This window comes from Schizosaccharomyces pombe (genome assembly GCF_000002945.2).
Source record: "Schizosaccharomyces pombe strain 972h- genome assembly, chromosome: III".
Taxonomy (NCBI): Eukaryota; Fungi; Ascomycota; class Schizosaccharomycetes; order Schizosaccharomycetales; family Schizosaccharomycetaceae; genus Schizosaccharomyces; species Schizosaccharomyces pombe.
In genome coordinates, this window is record NC_003421.2 from 1,267,608 (window position 1) to 1,282,900 (window position 15,293).

Genomic DNA, 15,293 nt, shown 5'->3' on the forward strand with positions numbered 1-15,293 from the left:
GAAATCGGTTTTCTTAATGCCATACTATTTAAAATTTCTTACATTAATTGACATTTGTCCCTCGTATTATTATTTTATACTCATCCTGAAAATTTTACATCCAGAAAAACATTTCACTTAAAGACAGTACAACTTTTCGTACGACTTTATTGTTTGTATGTGGTATGTGGAAAAAGTCAATACCAAAAATTAGTACTTATCTTCAAAAGAATTTCACAACTCATGTAATAAAAATACAAGAGATATATATGTTTTCCGTAAATCCGCAACAGGAAGCTTATACATGAACGTTTGTCAAAAAATTTCAATTACAGTAGGAAGGAAGAAATATATATATATATTGGTTATAATCCATCTCCATTCTTGCTAGGCAAATTTATCCAATCCTGTCCCGTAAAAGTTTGTAAATGAAATATAGACCGAAAGGATTTCGATTCGATATTGTTGAATTCCAAAATTAATTAAATCCAAAATAATTTACATAAAAACCAAGAGAAGAAGCCCCTGTATCCCATAGAAAAATTTATATACACATAAACTCTGTTAAAACTTATTCGTCTCCTTGCTAAGTTGGTGATCCGTTAGTAAACCTTCCCTAGATCAAAAAAAATCGAAAATTAATAAAAACCTTCATACCTTACGAGCCTTCAACTTTTCCTGCTTTTGCAGCGATTTACTAATTTTGGTATCCAACCTTTCCTCTCTCGCCTGAGCCTTCAAAGCAGCGGCCAGTTTATCCTTAGCCTTTTTTGAAGTCTGCTTTTTGTTTTTCTTCTTTTTACTTATGCCGTTGCTCTCTGATCCTCCAGATCTTAAAGCTATGTTAGCAATTTCTTTTGCAACTTTCTCCTTCACAGAAAGCTTTGTTTCATTCTCAATTGCCGTAGAACTATCTAAATCGTAAGCAGGGTCCGATCTCCGAAAATTTCTACTACGAATTGACTGTTTTTTAGCCATTCTTAGTTGATTGTTTGAGTAATTGCTCTGGTAGAGTTTATCGCTGCATTCTACGTTTTAGCCTTCATATAACGTAACTAAAAAACATTTCAGAATCGTAAAAATTTTTATTGGAAATATTTATTTCTTTTAAAGAAAGAAAGATAAATAAAATTACTTAGCATTTTATTCTTAAAATGTACGTACAATTTTCAGGTTCCAATAGTATGAGCTGGTAAGCTGACGCAAAGATTTTGTAGGTCAAGGTTTTAAGCGTGAATGTATAGAAGGAAATAATATCGGCCCAGCATTCTTGCAAATGATACTTACAGTTTCTCAAGGGATCGTATTAACCATGAAACGTATATTCAAATGCATTTCGTTTCACTAATTGCCAAGAGGTACGAATTAATTAGAAAGAAAACACTCATGAAAATAAATTAACTATATCGCTCATTGAAAGGCAGACCATCCACAAAACATAAGTGCGAGATATGAGGGATCTTGAGCAATTCGAATCAATTCTCCCACAGAAGCTTCTACTGAAAGAGTACTTGATAATTTCTGTCTTACTTTAAGTATAGCTCTTTCGGCTTCCGATTCTCCCGATACATTATTCCTTTGTATCTTGGGGTCTCTAGAAGCATCCGTTGTAATATTCCCGCTCTCTGGTTGATTAAAGTTTTCAAGTTGCATCTTTTGTTTTTTCATCCTTCTCAAAGGTGAAATAAGCCAAGAAAATAATGGATCATATCTTAAAACTTCCAGGACAGACAGTAGTGAATCCTCTTCCCGTCGAAGTGTTTCTAATGTAAACTCCATGCATCTTCGAAATACCCCTTCAACCCCGGTAATTCCCATACCATCTACAACGTCTCTTGTAAGTCGAAAGGGAACACATTCAGGAACGGGTAGTTTTTTACCTTGTTCGAAAGCAATTCCTAGATCAATGTGAATCACTTCTCCACTCGTTTTGTCTATTAAAATATTTTGCCCATGTCTATCTCCAAGTCCCAAAACATGTCCCAGGACAGAAGCAACAGCAGTGCTTCGTGCGTAATTTGTTTGCGTTGTAAACCATTGCACTGGATCAGCGTAACTCTCGAGGAAAAAATGGCGAAAGACAGGACGATAATGTCTACAAACTAAATCGTAAACTTTCAATCTAGTTTCCAAATCCTCCATTTGTTTCTCAGCTATTAATTTTCGACAAGTACTCAAAGACCATTCCTTAGGATGGTAAACCTTGTGAGCCGAATCCAGATACTCACCCAAGGGAATGGTATCTTGAACCCACTCTATGACACCTGTCTTTAATGCTAATGGAATCACCTTATAAGTACGCATTGACAGATTTCTTTGACTGGTTTTTCGATAGCTCCTGAGAAATCCGTTTACTTGCTCAAACACCTGTTCCATAACAGCATCTTGACGAAGATCATCATTCCCCCCTTTAACCAACTGTTTATATGTGTGACCATTTGAGCCCAAACATGTAATAACTTTTGGCGCATTAATCCCTGAGGCAAAATGAATGGTATCATCGAATGAAGAAACGGTAGGGATGTTTGAATAATCACCTGTATCATTTACCTTTACGTTCATTGTTATAGGAGGTAATCCATAGTTTGCTGCATCTTTTAGAAACCATTTATATCCAGGAAATCGACTAAAAGATGTACTGTCAACTTTGCTCCTGGGATTCCACTCTGCTAAACTTACATAGTTTTCAAAGGAGCACAAAAGTTTGGTGACTAAATTGGATAATCCTTGATTAACTTTTAACAGATCAAGGATTTTTTTAACTGCTCTATACCGTGATCCAGCATCGAGATTTTCAATTTCTGGAACATTGGACACAAGCGAAAACAAAACATGCAAAGAGTGATAAGGATGATTACGTCCAACGTTGTAGCATATAGATGTCAACGATTGTTGAAATTTCGAGTTCTCGTTCATCAAACGAGCTGCCAATTGATAAAAGACAGGTATAAACTTTTTACAAGGCAAGTTTTGTAAATAGTGCTGTAAGGAATTGTTCAGTTCATCTAAATGTGAATTTGAAAGCCACATAGTACAGCATCTAGATATCAAAACATCGTTTTCGTCACTTTCACTTAAACATTTCAAATAATGAGTTATACTTTGAGTGAGCATTTTACTCCTAAAAGTTGACATTCTTAAATATTCGCGTTCATCAATGATAAATGAAGACATTTCCCTAGAATGATGGTTTTTTAGCATTTTTTCTTCCTTCATATTAGAAGCATTTACAATGGAACGCTCTAACTGTTGGATATCATTCTTTTTCTCAAAATAAAGCTTTTCCATACGCTTGAAATCTTCAGTCAGATCCGGGCTAGAATAATTATTGTCGCAAAATTGAGCAAACATACAATAAATTTTAGCTTTTTCTTTGGCGTTCAAGTGTGACATATGGGAAAGGGATTTCTCAAAATAATTTTTTGAGACTAATTCAGTCTTTTCGGATTTTGTTGTATACAACCAGTTTCCAAGATATGCATAGCTAATAGATGGAAAAATGGACGAATTTGTTTTTGAAAGTGATTCGGAGAGCATGCCAATGGCATCAATCTTTTCATCACGTTGCCATAAGATTTTAGATGAAAGAAAATCTATATCGTGCTTAAGGTTTTCATCTGCCAAATCAAACTTTCGATAAAGAGCATCACTTAACATAGCCACGGAAAATGCATTTTGAAGGTTGTCAACTATTAAAAAAGACTCGCTAATCTTTAAGAGTTCCAAGATATAGTACTTGCGAAATGAGGCTAGATCGTCAGACAAGTCCAGTTGTTTGTGTGACTGTAGCAAGGAAAGTAGGACGTTTCTAATTTCAAGTAATAACTGAAAACATTCATGTAACTGTGATGACATTTGCTTATTCTCCTTAAGCAATTGAAGGATATCACAATTAAACTGAGACTGATTGCATCGTATTAAAAACTTCAAATCATAAGCCAAAGCATAAAATAGTAGACTATCGGGTTCCTCGTTGGGATTAATTAGTAATAATTTTTTGTTAATGTATTCTTCGAGGTGCAAATAATTACCGTAAATAGCGTAGTTATGCACTGCATGTAATACCTCAAAAACCAAACAATCCTTAGTAGTCTTATTGTCCAAAGAAAGTGGAGGGATATCCCATTTTTGCATCCGCCAAGCAGAAGCATACACTTCGTTGCTGCATTCATCAATAGCATCATTGGCTTTGAGTGAATCGATGTAAAATTCATTCAAGCTAAAGAATCCAGCGTTATTAAGAGTATTTGAAAACATCATCTTAGTCCCCTCATCTTCATTGCTTCGATACATATTTGCAGCATCGAGGTACGAAATGGCTAATGGGCTCCGCTTTTCATGCACCGCCTTGAGCAAAATATTTTTGAAGCTAGTTTCGCGTTTTATTCCGTAATAAGCATCCGGACAAGGCAGTTGGGAAAGAATGTCCGATAAAAGGGTGATGTCCAATTCATCTGTTTTTGTATTATGTATTGTCAAGAAAAGTAGACTCTGTTCATACAAATGGCAATCATAAGCAGTTGATGCTGCAACACTGTAATTAATGGGAACCCAGTAGTTTGCTTCAAATGGATTAAGAGCATGATGCCCTAATTGCCGACGAAGGTATAATAAAATATTCATGCAAGTCTTTCGAATACTATTTGTATTTTTATTTAACAAACCAGATAAGATCAGTTGTGTTACATACTCCTTTTGCTTTTTGTTGTTACCATTAAAATCAAACTCCAACAGAATCAAATGTATAATATATTGAATAATTGAAGTTGAAAACCCCACCATGTAAGTACTCAGCAATTTTAGAGAATGTGTTGTTGATGATTTTCCCATCATATTTAATAATTTCAGCGTCTCTTCCTTAGTCCAATTTGACAAAGAATCAAAATTTGTGGGTTGTAATTTTACCCATTGAAAAGAACCTTCCTCAGAAACAAGAGTCTTGAAATCACTATCGTAGATGATACTATCTTTTGGAAAATTTAAAAATTTTCTAAGCTCTTGGTGATTACCATTTTCAAAGAACATCCTAATGCAATCCTCAATGAATGAATCTAATAAAATGTCATATTTAAATAAAAGAGAACATGCTTTTTGACATATCAATTTCCAAATAATAAGTTTTGATTCTTCATAAGTTTTAGTATCGCATAATCGAGGATCGGTTTTGGGTATATAATGATTGAGATCAGCAATTTCCGGAGATTTGAAAAAATTCCAGCCCATGATGTCTGAAAAAAAGAGCTTCAAAGAGTCAGGAAATTCAGTAATATCGTATGCTTTGTAACATTTCCAAATTTCAAGGCTTAAGGAGTGTAAAACATTTCTGGGACAAGCATCGAGGACTTGCCAAAAGTAGAGACAAAGATAATTATTCATTGCGATTCTCTTAAGAAAGTGACCTCTTTCGAACAGTTTATTTGAAACCTCTATCCATTCATTTTTGGTTGTCATCACTGAACGTACAAAGTTTATTTGACAGCGTAAAAATCCATAACCTTCATACTCAAAATTTAGTAAAGCAGTAACGTAACCATCAAACCAAGTATAAAAATCTTGGATAGCCTCCATCTTCGTACCAATAGTGTTGTAGCAAAAACCCAAAAAGTCCATACAGAATTCGGCTAGTTGAAAGAAATAATCAAAATCAGTAGGTTTGAATTTTTTCAAATGAAAGCGCGCAATTCCTAATCCTAGTGATTGGGTACAAGGTATTGAGAGTAATTGTCTAGCTATCCTAAGTACTATCATTACCAAATAGTTTGAAGTGATAAAAGGATCAGAGAAACATAGAAAAGCACACAATCTAAAAGAAATAGTAACTTGAAGTTCTTCATCCGTCGCAAAGTGTAGTTGTATTGCAAGTCTCCTTAAAACTAAATCAATGACTGAAGGGATAGAGGAGAAGCCCTCTAATTCTTGGAAGAGTCTATTGCAATACCATAACACAGATTTTGTAGAAAAGAATGGTATCGCTGTGCTATTGTTAAAAGAGACGCGATTGGCAAAAATTGTTAATTGTGAGTACACCTTAAACGAAGTTGAGCTTATAGATTTAAAAGTAGAGCCTAATTCTTTAACCTCTTTAAGCATCTCTAAGCAGAACAAAAAAGCTTTGGAGCGGTTGAGTAATTCCACATCAAGTGCTTCATCAATAGAATTAAATCTCAACGAATACTTTTTATTCTCTACTTCACTTAGATGAGTATAAGTTGTTATAACAGGGATCAATTGCGTATACTTTTCAGAAAAATCAACAGACATGCGTGAAGTAATGAGTTTAGCCAAGGTTATATTCTTAGTCAGAATAAGAACAAGTATAATTTCGTCGCTGTTTTCTTTTAAAAAATCGGAAAGGCTGAAATAAATTGGTTTGTAGGGGAATTCTAGAAAGTCATTGGTTGTATTAGAAAGATCTTTGCTGACGAATGACCAAAATATCTCTAACCTGTATATTCGAAACAGTTGCTTAATATTTGCACTCTGAATGTGAAGCTTACGAAGCAAAGGTTCAAAAATAGTTGACGTTTCATAGCTGTTTGCAAGCTTAAGCAGCTGATACAACAATGCTGATCGATTGGAACTTATTGACAAAAAAACCTTTAAAGTCAAATATAAATAGCAGAAGCCTTTATACAATGACTTCTCAATTTTAATGCTTAAAATTGGGAGAACAAAACCTTCAATTAACGTTTTATCACATTTTTTAAGAAAAATCACCAAATCGTCAACAAAGTTATAAATAACACAAACATCAGAGTCTTTAAGAGTTAAAGAAATCAATTTTTGATAATCGAATTTTGAATAAACGTGAGATGTAGGGGATAACTGAAATATAAATTTTAAAAAAGTTTGTCTACCAGATAATGATGAAAATTTAGTCTCAATAAAAACCTTTTCAATGAATTTTGTAATCTTCACAATAAGTTTCAAAGTTGCGTCCGTGAACTGAAGTTTAGAATGAACACATTTTTGAAATATTTTAATAAAAATCATTAGATAGACTTCGTCTCTTTCATAATCATAATTCATTAAAATTTTTTGAGCCAGTATTTCAAGACATTTGTAGAAAATAGGTTCGGATGTCCGCGCAACATCTAGGAAATATGCACCAATTGCAGACATACCAAAACAAAAAGTTTCAATGGGATACAAATGAAGAATATTAATTAAGCTGTCATGAGGATGACTAGAAAAGTAGTCGATATATTTTTGTAAAATAAAAAGATCAGTATTCCGTATTTGCTCAAGCGATCCTTCCATCAAACCAAGTATTTGATGATTCCTGATTAAATTTTCTGGCCGATAAATATCTTCTTCCTCCTGGGAGAAATACTCATCGTGATCAAATTCTTGAGGCTTTATGAATACGTTTTTAGAAGCCATATCCATTATATAAAGAACCAAGGTTTTGAGCGGATTACTGTCTCGAAAATGAGTTGAACGAATTAAGTCGCTTCCAATTTCATACCGAAGATGTTTTGGCTCATCAGAAATAGTAAACTGCAAATTAGTAGAGATGCAATTTATTATTGGGTCATAACTGTGATTAGACTTAACGAAAGAAAGGACTTCAGGGAATAAATTTTTAAAAATGACAAGATTGTTAGGAGTAACATTATGAATACCTTTTTTCTGGATAAAACAATTTAGAAAGCCACATAAAAATGATATCTGAGAAAATATCATAACTGCTTCGAAGCTTGGGGTTTCCTTGTCAAGCTCATCTTTGTCATAAGATGCTGAGCTAATTTCGTCTATCGAGCTCTCCAACATTTTAATGACATTTTGCAAACTATCACAGTCAATAGTATGGTTACTATTGAAAGGATAGCATCCTTCTGTAGACTGTTTACATATTTCGTCAGTAGTATAAGGAAAACGAAGCGTAACAGGCGACCATGCTTCTTTGAGGTGAAACAAATTACGTTCGAAAGGTGATCGTATTTCTGTGGTGATATAAGATAATGACAACGGTCTATAGAAGATCATCATTAACAAATCAAAAATGATAATAGAAGAATCGGTAAATGAGAAAAATGGTAGTTCACCCTCTTTGCTGAACAAATGATATAGATGCCACTTCAACCATTTTAGAAACACAGATTTAAAAGAGCTTTGACCAACAAATAGGTTTTCATTAAGTAATATGTACAGAGATTTCCAGTAATCAATGGCTTCATATGAAAGCATTGGCGAGTAATCATTAAATAAAATAAACTGTTGCTTTATGAAAGGAAAAATGCTCGCGAAGCACAAAGGCCGATACATGTTAAAATAAGTTAAAATTTGATAGCATACAGGAGACGTAACAGAATTCAGGAGACCACGAGAAGCAGCAGCCAAAATTTCCTTTTTACATGAAGTCGTAAGCATCGAAGAGTAAGCTTTGTTGTAACAAATGTTGAACAATATAAAAAAAGACCAGCTTTGAAGTTCATTTTTTTTCTCAGTAAAGTTAAGACTCATTTTTTGAATTGACAATAGATCATCGTTTGTTAGATTGTCAGAAATAGCAGTGATAATTACCATGAGTTGCAATGAAAAAGAGGAAGCCGAGATATTGGCTAGCTCAGCTTGCAAAAGCAGTTCCTCTATTTGAGAACATGTTTTCTGCTTTTTGTTGGCTTGCTCCGTGCTTGCTAAGGACAACACGGTTTTTTTGAGGAGAATTAGTTTTGCAAGAAAAAAATAAATAAAGTAAGATTCAAAGAAAGAATTATGTCTAAGAGAAAAAAAAAGGTGTAGCCGTGGATCGTAAAGTTTTGCAATGTTGTTCTTAGGCTCAACTGTATGGAATCTAAAATTCGCAAGCGATAATGAGGAGCGTTTTCCAAAAAAATTTAAGAAATTTTTTAAAGAAAAAAACGAAGAGTTAAGAAGATCTAAATTAAAAGATCTAATGGAACGATGGGGATCCCATGTTTCTGAATTGGACCAAAGTGGATAAGAAATGGCTAAGCATTGTATAAGCTGCAATCTTAAATCCAGACGCTTCCATTTATCAGAGTTTATAAGAATCTTAAAGACTAATAAAACAACGCTTGCGGAATAATCATTACAATTGGGGATCGCATATGCACATAACTGAAACAAACACTGCAAAGCTGGTAGATGCGCATCTGTTTCTTCCGTGTAAGCATAAAAAAAGAACTCAAAAAATTTCAGCAGTTGCTCACTAACAAAATTAATTGGAGCCGCATACCATTGAACAAGAGAACGCATAACGTAAATGAGCTCAACGACTTCTTGCTTTACTCTTATAACATCGTGCGATTTCCAGATAGATATTTCTTGATAGTTTTTTTGGCTTATTGGCTCTTCTTCACTATCACTAACATAAGTTTCTTCAGCTATACTTAGTTTTTCAATAGCTTGACAACAATAGGAAACTAGTGATTGCCAATCCGAGAAACGAAGATGATGCAAATGAGGAGAATGGGATAATAGTAGCCGAAGAGCCTTAGAAAAATTCAAACAGACTACCTCACATATAGAACCATTAGCTGTGAAAGTATGTCTTAGAATTATATCTAGAAGCGCTAAAATATGAGGCTCCCTAAATAATAAAATATAAGATTCAACACATGTTCTTAACAAATAGCTAATATCTTGAAGCTTCTGCTCTTGGGAAGCTTTGGAAATTTGACGTTTACCATGATTAGCAGAAATTTGCCATTCAAGTTCGAATGCTCGCTTTATGGCCTTTTCGATTATTAAAGCATCTTCCTGATTTAGCGAATTTCCATTTCTGGAGTAAATTATGTAGCTGCGAAGATTTTGTAGAGCATCTGATCGTGTTTTGATTTTTGATGAAGACAACTTATTAACGATGTCATTTAGAGAAGTCATAGTATTACATCGAGTAAAAGTTATCTTTTCTTCATTAATATATTAACATATTTGGCGTAAACTGATAATTGAGTAAAAGGTTACGCGTCTCCAACTTTTGGAATTTGGAAGGTTCATTTAGCGTGTACGAATTTTACAGATGCCAAGTTATAAATTGAAGTGTGGTAATTCTTCTTATTGAAACTAAAAAGCACGAAACTATCAACTATATAAGAAAAAAGGAATTAAAACAAATGATCTTCTTTGGAAATATCAATGACTCTACTGTTAGCTAAATATGTACAGTAATAGTGGATTTTCTTTTTTCAGCACCGAATTATTCAAAAGCCCTCTATTAAAAGTTTTCAAGGCTGTAAAAAAAGAAATCATAGAACTAGCTCAATTGCGAATAAAGTATAAGAGAAAAGAGTGAAGAGGTTTCGAGAGCTTAAGAAAAACTATTCTATGCTATCCGCGGTGATAAACGAAACAGCGTCGCTAAATGAAGCCGTAGAAACATCTCGTGCATGCGAAAAAGCTGGTGTTTCTGAAACACCGGAACCAGATTTGGGAAGAAGATCATTCTCGGCATCGAGCCCAGCATCAGCTTTGGTGGATTGAGCAACAGGAATAGAGTCCTCCTTTTTTGTAACAACAGGCGTCGATTCCTCATCTTCAACGATAGAAACAGGCCCCTCATCTTTGACAACGGGCTTAGGATTCTCAACTCGTCTTTTTTGAGGAGAGAGCTCATCAGCACTATTGGTTAAAGTCTTTGGCTGTCTATCAGTATTTACAGTTGGAGTAACAGTTGGAGAAGATGAACGATTTGTCAATGAAGGACGTACATACTGTTGCATTAATTCAACATATTCCTCTCCACCCTTCAAATCCCATTCGCTTGTACCTATTTTAGATCCCATCTTCCTCCATTTTTCCAAGATGCCAAGACGACGTGACTTGCACAATTCCACCAACTGGGGCCAGTACTTCTCATGATGATATTCAAAATGAAGAGATCCACCAAAATTCGAATCTAATTGATCCTTAGGGACATAACGATCCAACGGTTCATTGAACTTTAACTTCTCTCGTGTAATAGGGTCAATAAATGGAGATATCAATTTAAAAAAACCCCATACAGCCCAAGGAATATTAATAACAAGTGCTCTTCCAAGACGCTCACAATAATGAGTTTGCAAAATATTCAGTACCTCTTTACCTTGACCAACGCTGGGATTTGAACGATTGGACGAAGACTTGAAATTAATCAACAAAGCCAATGTCTCTACTCCTGGAGGCATAAGATCAATAGCACACTCCAATGAAAAAACCAGATGCCGAATCTGCAGTGGTGAGGTTTTAGTGTTTTGCCTAGCTGGATATAGGTATAAACAGGGACGACCGTCCTTGTCGTAACCTAGCAATACTTGCTTACCAGTTGCATTCTCCTCTTGGATTTCATCAGGATCCATATTATTAACACCGAAGTGACGACGCCATACCAAAGTATCAACAATACGCTTTTTTGCATTGGAAACGTGCCATTTAGTAGCACGCAAATATCTAAGGATGCATTCGCGTGTTAGCCAAAGACGCTCCAACTCAATCAAATCCGTTTTCTTGCTAGAATTAGACGCTACAGGAATCTCTTTTAATTCCAAACAATATTTAAGTACTTCTTCATACATTTCTTCTTGTTCAGAAGTCAAATTCCGATAAGTGGGAGCCATAGGACAATTTGCATCAGGATAAGGAATTGGTGCATTCCAAGTACCATCAGGATCTAATTCCTTAGGGAACTCAAAAGATGCTTTAGACTTCAAGGCAGGACTGTTCTCATTTGCTTTAATTGGCGATGCTACCGTTGACTTAGTAGAGATAATAGTAGATTTATTAGGAATGTCAAATGATGCAGCTTTTTCTTGAAGCTTTGGAGCAGCTTTAGCAGATGCTGCTGGTAATACCTTATTAGGAGTAGAGGGCGCTGTACTGCTGCGTCCACCTTGGAATTTGGGAGCCACCTTGGGACTCATCGCTGGCAACACTTTACTAGGGGTGGAAGGGGCTGTAACGCTATTGCCACCCTGGAGCTTCGGGTTCATTTTAGGAACTGTACTTGGTGGCACTTTTCTAGGAGTAGAAGGTCGTGTGTCAGATATACTTTCGCTATGCGGTTCCGGATTTACTTTAGGACTAGTGGTAGTTGGCAACGGCTTTCTCGGAGTAGATGATTGTGTCTGAGAGTTTTCTACCAAGGATGCTTTACTGGAATTATCTTGACTTGAGGGATGATCTGAGCCGGATTCTGGAATTTTGTTATCAGTGCTCAACAAGCTTGGGGGGCTATTTTGCACCACCTTCTGTTTATAGAATTGGCTAGGAACGATAGTGTCATACGAAGAGACAGATTGTCTTTGGCGCTGCATTGTCCCAACGATTCCTTCAATGTCTCCTTCAGAAGAATGGAACTGAAAATGCCTTTCATCAGTGAGAGGGGCATTGGAGGCATGTTCAGTTTTCATCGCATCCTCAGTCACGGCTTTTTCATCTGAAATAAAACGACTAGAGTCGACGTCAGTTTCTTTAGCGGCTTCATTTACCGAAGCATCGCCTAAAGAGGTATCTCTTCCGTCACGTTCCAAATCACCAACAACAACTTCAACGTCTCCGCGAAGTGAATGAAACTTGTAATGCTCTGTGTTTGTAAGCGAAATTTTGGTATTTTCATCACAAACAGCTTTTTCAGATTTTGCAGGGACATTAGCAGATACAGGATGCTCAGTAGGTTGTTTTTCATCAGAAACCGTCTCACTGCTATATGCTACTGCATCCGGTGATTTTAGCGGATTATTCGCAATATTTGGATTAACTTTCTCAACTCTTTTTTCAGATTCCGTAGTAGAATTAATCTGATCGACATTAAGTTTGCTATCAGATTTAGCAGCAGCTTCATCGACATTTATTTTATCATTCATATCTACATTAAGTCTGGGTGTATCTGAATCATCGGGTGTAATTTTTGGTTCAGCGGCAGAATTACCTTCGGAAACATCTACCGTTGGAGCTGAACTACTCATGGCTGCATCATTAGCTTCAGCTTTATCAGATTGGACCCTGCGTTGAGCGACCTTTCTTTCACCTTCAGCATTACGAGTTTTTTGGTTAGCTGCTTGAATATGCTGCAAGTTGACTGTATTTCTCATCTTTGAGGCAGGAGATGAAGAAGACCCTGTTTTGGTATGTACAGTAGGATTACCAACAGGTACAGATTTTCTGACCTCGTTCGAAGTGGAAGATGTGCTAACATTAGGGCGAGCAGGACGCACATTAGAGGCGGGTCCTTTGGCAGCAGTATTTTCTCTTTCATGAATACTGCTGGTATTGCTTTTATGCGATTTTCCTTTTGACTTGCCAAAACCAAGTTTATGGAGAAACTTACTAAAGCCGTTGTGGCCATGATGGTGATGTTCCGAATCTTTCATCGTGGTTTTGTATCGATAAAATTAACGAATGTTGGTTTTGAATAAACTATTAACAGTTTAGATTGCAAAGGGTATTCTTTTCACCGTAAAAGAAGAAATATCAAAGGAAATTAGAAATAATGGAATTAAATGAAAAAAGGTATTTTCCCAAGACTTAAATTACTATAGGGTTCGAAATACTTAACTCTTTTCTTTTTTCTCTATTTTTAGTAAGAGATCTCGATGGTTTACCATGAATTCCAGGATATCTTTTATCTCTGTTTCGACCAATTTAACATGCAAGCAAGTTAGATTATATTCAAAGAAACGTGTCTGATCTCTAAAGATAAGGCGCAGACAGAAATGCAAAGAACAAATGTCAGATATATTTAGAGTATTTCAATCGGAGCAATTCCGAAACAATCCAACTTCTGCATATGCACGTTTTCTAACGTTATTTCTCTAACAATCTCAATAACTGCTAAACAACAGTTTTAGCAAAAAAGTTTGTAAAGGAAAAAGTAATATAATAATTCTCAAAACAACCAATTTTCTTTAGGAATAAGCGATATTCAGCGTAGTACCACTAGATATACTTGCGTTGCTCGCTTTGTATATATATGGTAGTTGGATTGTTACAATGGCAGGGTGACTGAAGGATGAGCAAACGTAAGAAACACCGGTATGTACCGTCTTCGGAGCCGAATCGTCCGCGATGAGCATCTCAAGGATACACTAAATAAGATAGTGCGAAAAAAGGAGAACGTTATATAAAAATACTCAAACAAGAATCAAAAAAAGTGAAATAAACGATAGTAAAATTCATATTTGTATTAGCCAAAAGGAAGAATCATTATAAAAGAAAAGCTTGAGTTTAGAAATGCAATAAAATATGCAAAAACCAAAAGAAGGAAGCAAGATTCTGCGCGTTTATTCTTCCATGTTTATTTGTACTGTGCATGAGAAATGAAAGAGAAATCTGTGTTGTATGATCCATAAAATGTTTCTTATTCAAAAAAAAGTGAGTTATACTTATGACTGAATAGAACGAGTTTCTGGTATACCTCCATATCTAAAGGAACAGGAAATTAGTTAATCGGTCAATAGAATGTAGGACTTAGCAGAAGCAGAAGTTCAAAGGACTTCCTTATTATTTTTATAAACACAACTTACCAATATCAGTGCCAAAATCAACACAGGTTAAAAGCTGCACCGAAGAATCTGGTTTGACAGAAACGACAAATTCATAGAAATGATTGGGTTCAAGAGTGTTATCCTAAAATTAGTTAGATAAAATAAAAAAACTCTGAAAACCGATTGTAAAATAGATAAAACGTACCACAGTGAGGTGCATATCGAAAGAACCGTTGGAATCGACTTTTGCAGTTTCACCTTCAACTTGATTCGCCTTGCCAACAATCCGAACCGTTTTTCCAGAGCATTCTGGTAGCATATCTTTCGTAACTCGAGGTGTAGGGCGTTCCATATTATTTTATACGCGTTGTTTATAAAGTGGTGGAAGTGAAGTATGTATCAGACCAGGTAGTTAACTACTTGTTGACACGAATTATTTAAAATATTGGAACGCAGTACGTTATGTATTATATGTTGGAAGGCGCTGGGATGTAAATAAAAAAGCAAAAGCGTAAATATAAACGCTGGGGGCTAACGTTGATACATTACTGTTCTATTTTTTATAAGAATTATTCATAAAAAAATCTCCTTGTATCCTTCTGCGTTAATTTCACTACTTATTAATTGGTTGAAATGTTGTAAATAAACGGGTTAAAGACCAATATAAATACGTCTTACATATAGTGATTTAAATAACATTATGGAAAGATTTCATGGTATTTTATACTATTTTTGAAATCGTCGGCGACTCTTAATTTTCTCTCTTTTCCAATACCACTATTAGTAAATTGCTTAGGCGTAGACCAGAAGCTTCAATAATTAAAAGTAAATGTAATTGATGGAAAGCAGCCTTCTTTTAATGATATAATTTTTCAATTAGTTTTACCT

The 15,293-nt window shown here is 35.2% G+C and overlaps 4 protein-coding genes and 5 long non-coding RNA genes across 9 annotated transcripts; 5 read left to right on the forward strand and 4 right to left on the reverse strand.

Annotated features, from left to right (window-relative positions):
* Window positions 1–102: 102 nt before the first annotated feature.
* Window positions 103–987, reverse strand: SPOM_SPCC23B6.02C (ribosome large subunit export factor). Its single transcript, NM_001023115.3, has 2 exons — window positions 637–987; window positions 103–565 (listed from the first exon to the last, which is right to left on the reverse strand). Exons 1-2 carry the CDS (start codon window positions 955–957, stop codon window positions 551–553), a joined length of 336 nt encoding a protein of 111 aa, NP_588125.2. The 5' UTR covers window positions 958–987; the 3' UTR covers window positions 103–550.
* SPOM_SPNCRNA.1183 lies at window positions 372–953 on the forward strand. The gene has a single exon (NR_150040.1). It is a non-coding gene; the product is annotated as a non-coding RNA (long non-coding RNA).
* tel1 (ATM checkpoint kinase) lies at window positions 966–9,934 on the reverse strand. Its single transcript, NM_001023116.3, has one exon. The coding sequence runs from the start codon at window positions 9,826–9,828 to the stop codon at window positions 1,390–1,392; it is 8,439 nt and encodes a 2,812-aa protein (NP_588126.1). The 5' UTR covers window positions 9,829–9,934; the 3' UTR covers window positions 966–1,389.
* On the forward strand, window positions 1,195–3,811 carry SPOM_SPNCRNA.7290. The gene has a single exon (NR_196629.1). It is a non-coding gene; the product is annotated as a non-coding RNA (long non-coding RNA).
* SPOM_SPNCRNA.7291 lies at window positions 7,162–8,051 on the forward strand. Its single transcript, NR_196630.1, has one exon. It is a non-coding gene; the product is annotated as a non-coding RNA (long non-coding RNA).
* SPOM_SPNCRNA.7292 lies at window positions 9,039–9,462 on the forward strand. Its single transcript, NR_196631.1, has one exon. It is a non-coding gene; the product is annotated as a non-coding RNA (long non-coding RNA).
* A 48-nt stretch (window positions 9,935–9,982) lies between the features above and the next one.
* pdr16 (sec14 family protein) lies at window positions 9,983–13,900 on the reverse strand. Its single transcript, NM_001023117.3, has one exon. It carries the CDS (start codon window positions 13,290–13,292, stop codon window positions 10,266–10,268), a length of 3,027 nt encoding a protein of 1,008 aa, NP_588127.1. The 5' UTR covers window positions 13,293–13,900; the 3' UTR covers window positions 9,983–10,265.
* Window positions 13,901–14,278: 378 nt separating this feature from the next.
* On the reverse strand, window positions 14,279–14,794 carry ssb3 (DNA replication factor A subunit Ssb3; the record flags this gene model as incomplete). Its single annotated transcript, NM_001023118.3, has 3 exons — window positions 14,611–14,794; window positions 14,445–14,547; window positions 14,279–14,343 (listed from the first exon to the last, which is right to left on the reverse strand). Exons 1-3 carry the CDS (start codon window positions 14,755–14,757, stop codon window positions 14,279–14,281), a joined length of 315 nt encoding a protein of 104 aa, NP_588128.1. The 5' UTR covers window positions 14,758–14,794.
* A 23-nt stretch (window positions 14,795–14,817) lies between these two features.
* On the forward strand, window positions 14,818–15,034 carry SPOM_SPNCRNA.7293. Its single transcript, NR_196632.1, has one exon. It is a non-coding gene; the product is annotated as a non-coding RNA (long non-coding RNA).
* Window positions 15,035–15,293: the final 259 nt, after the last annotated feature.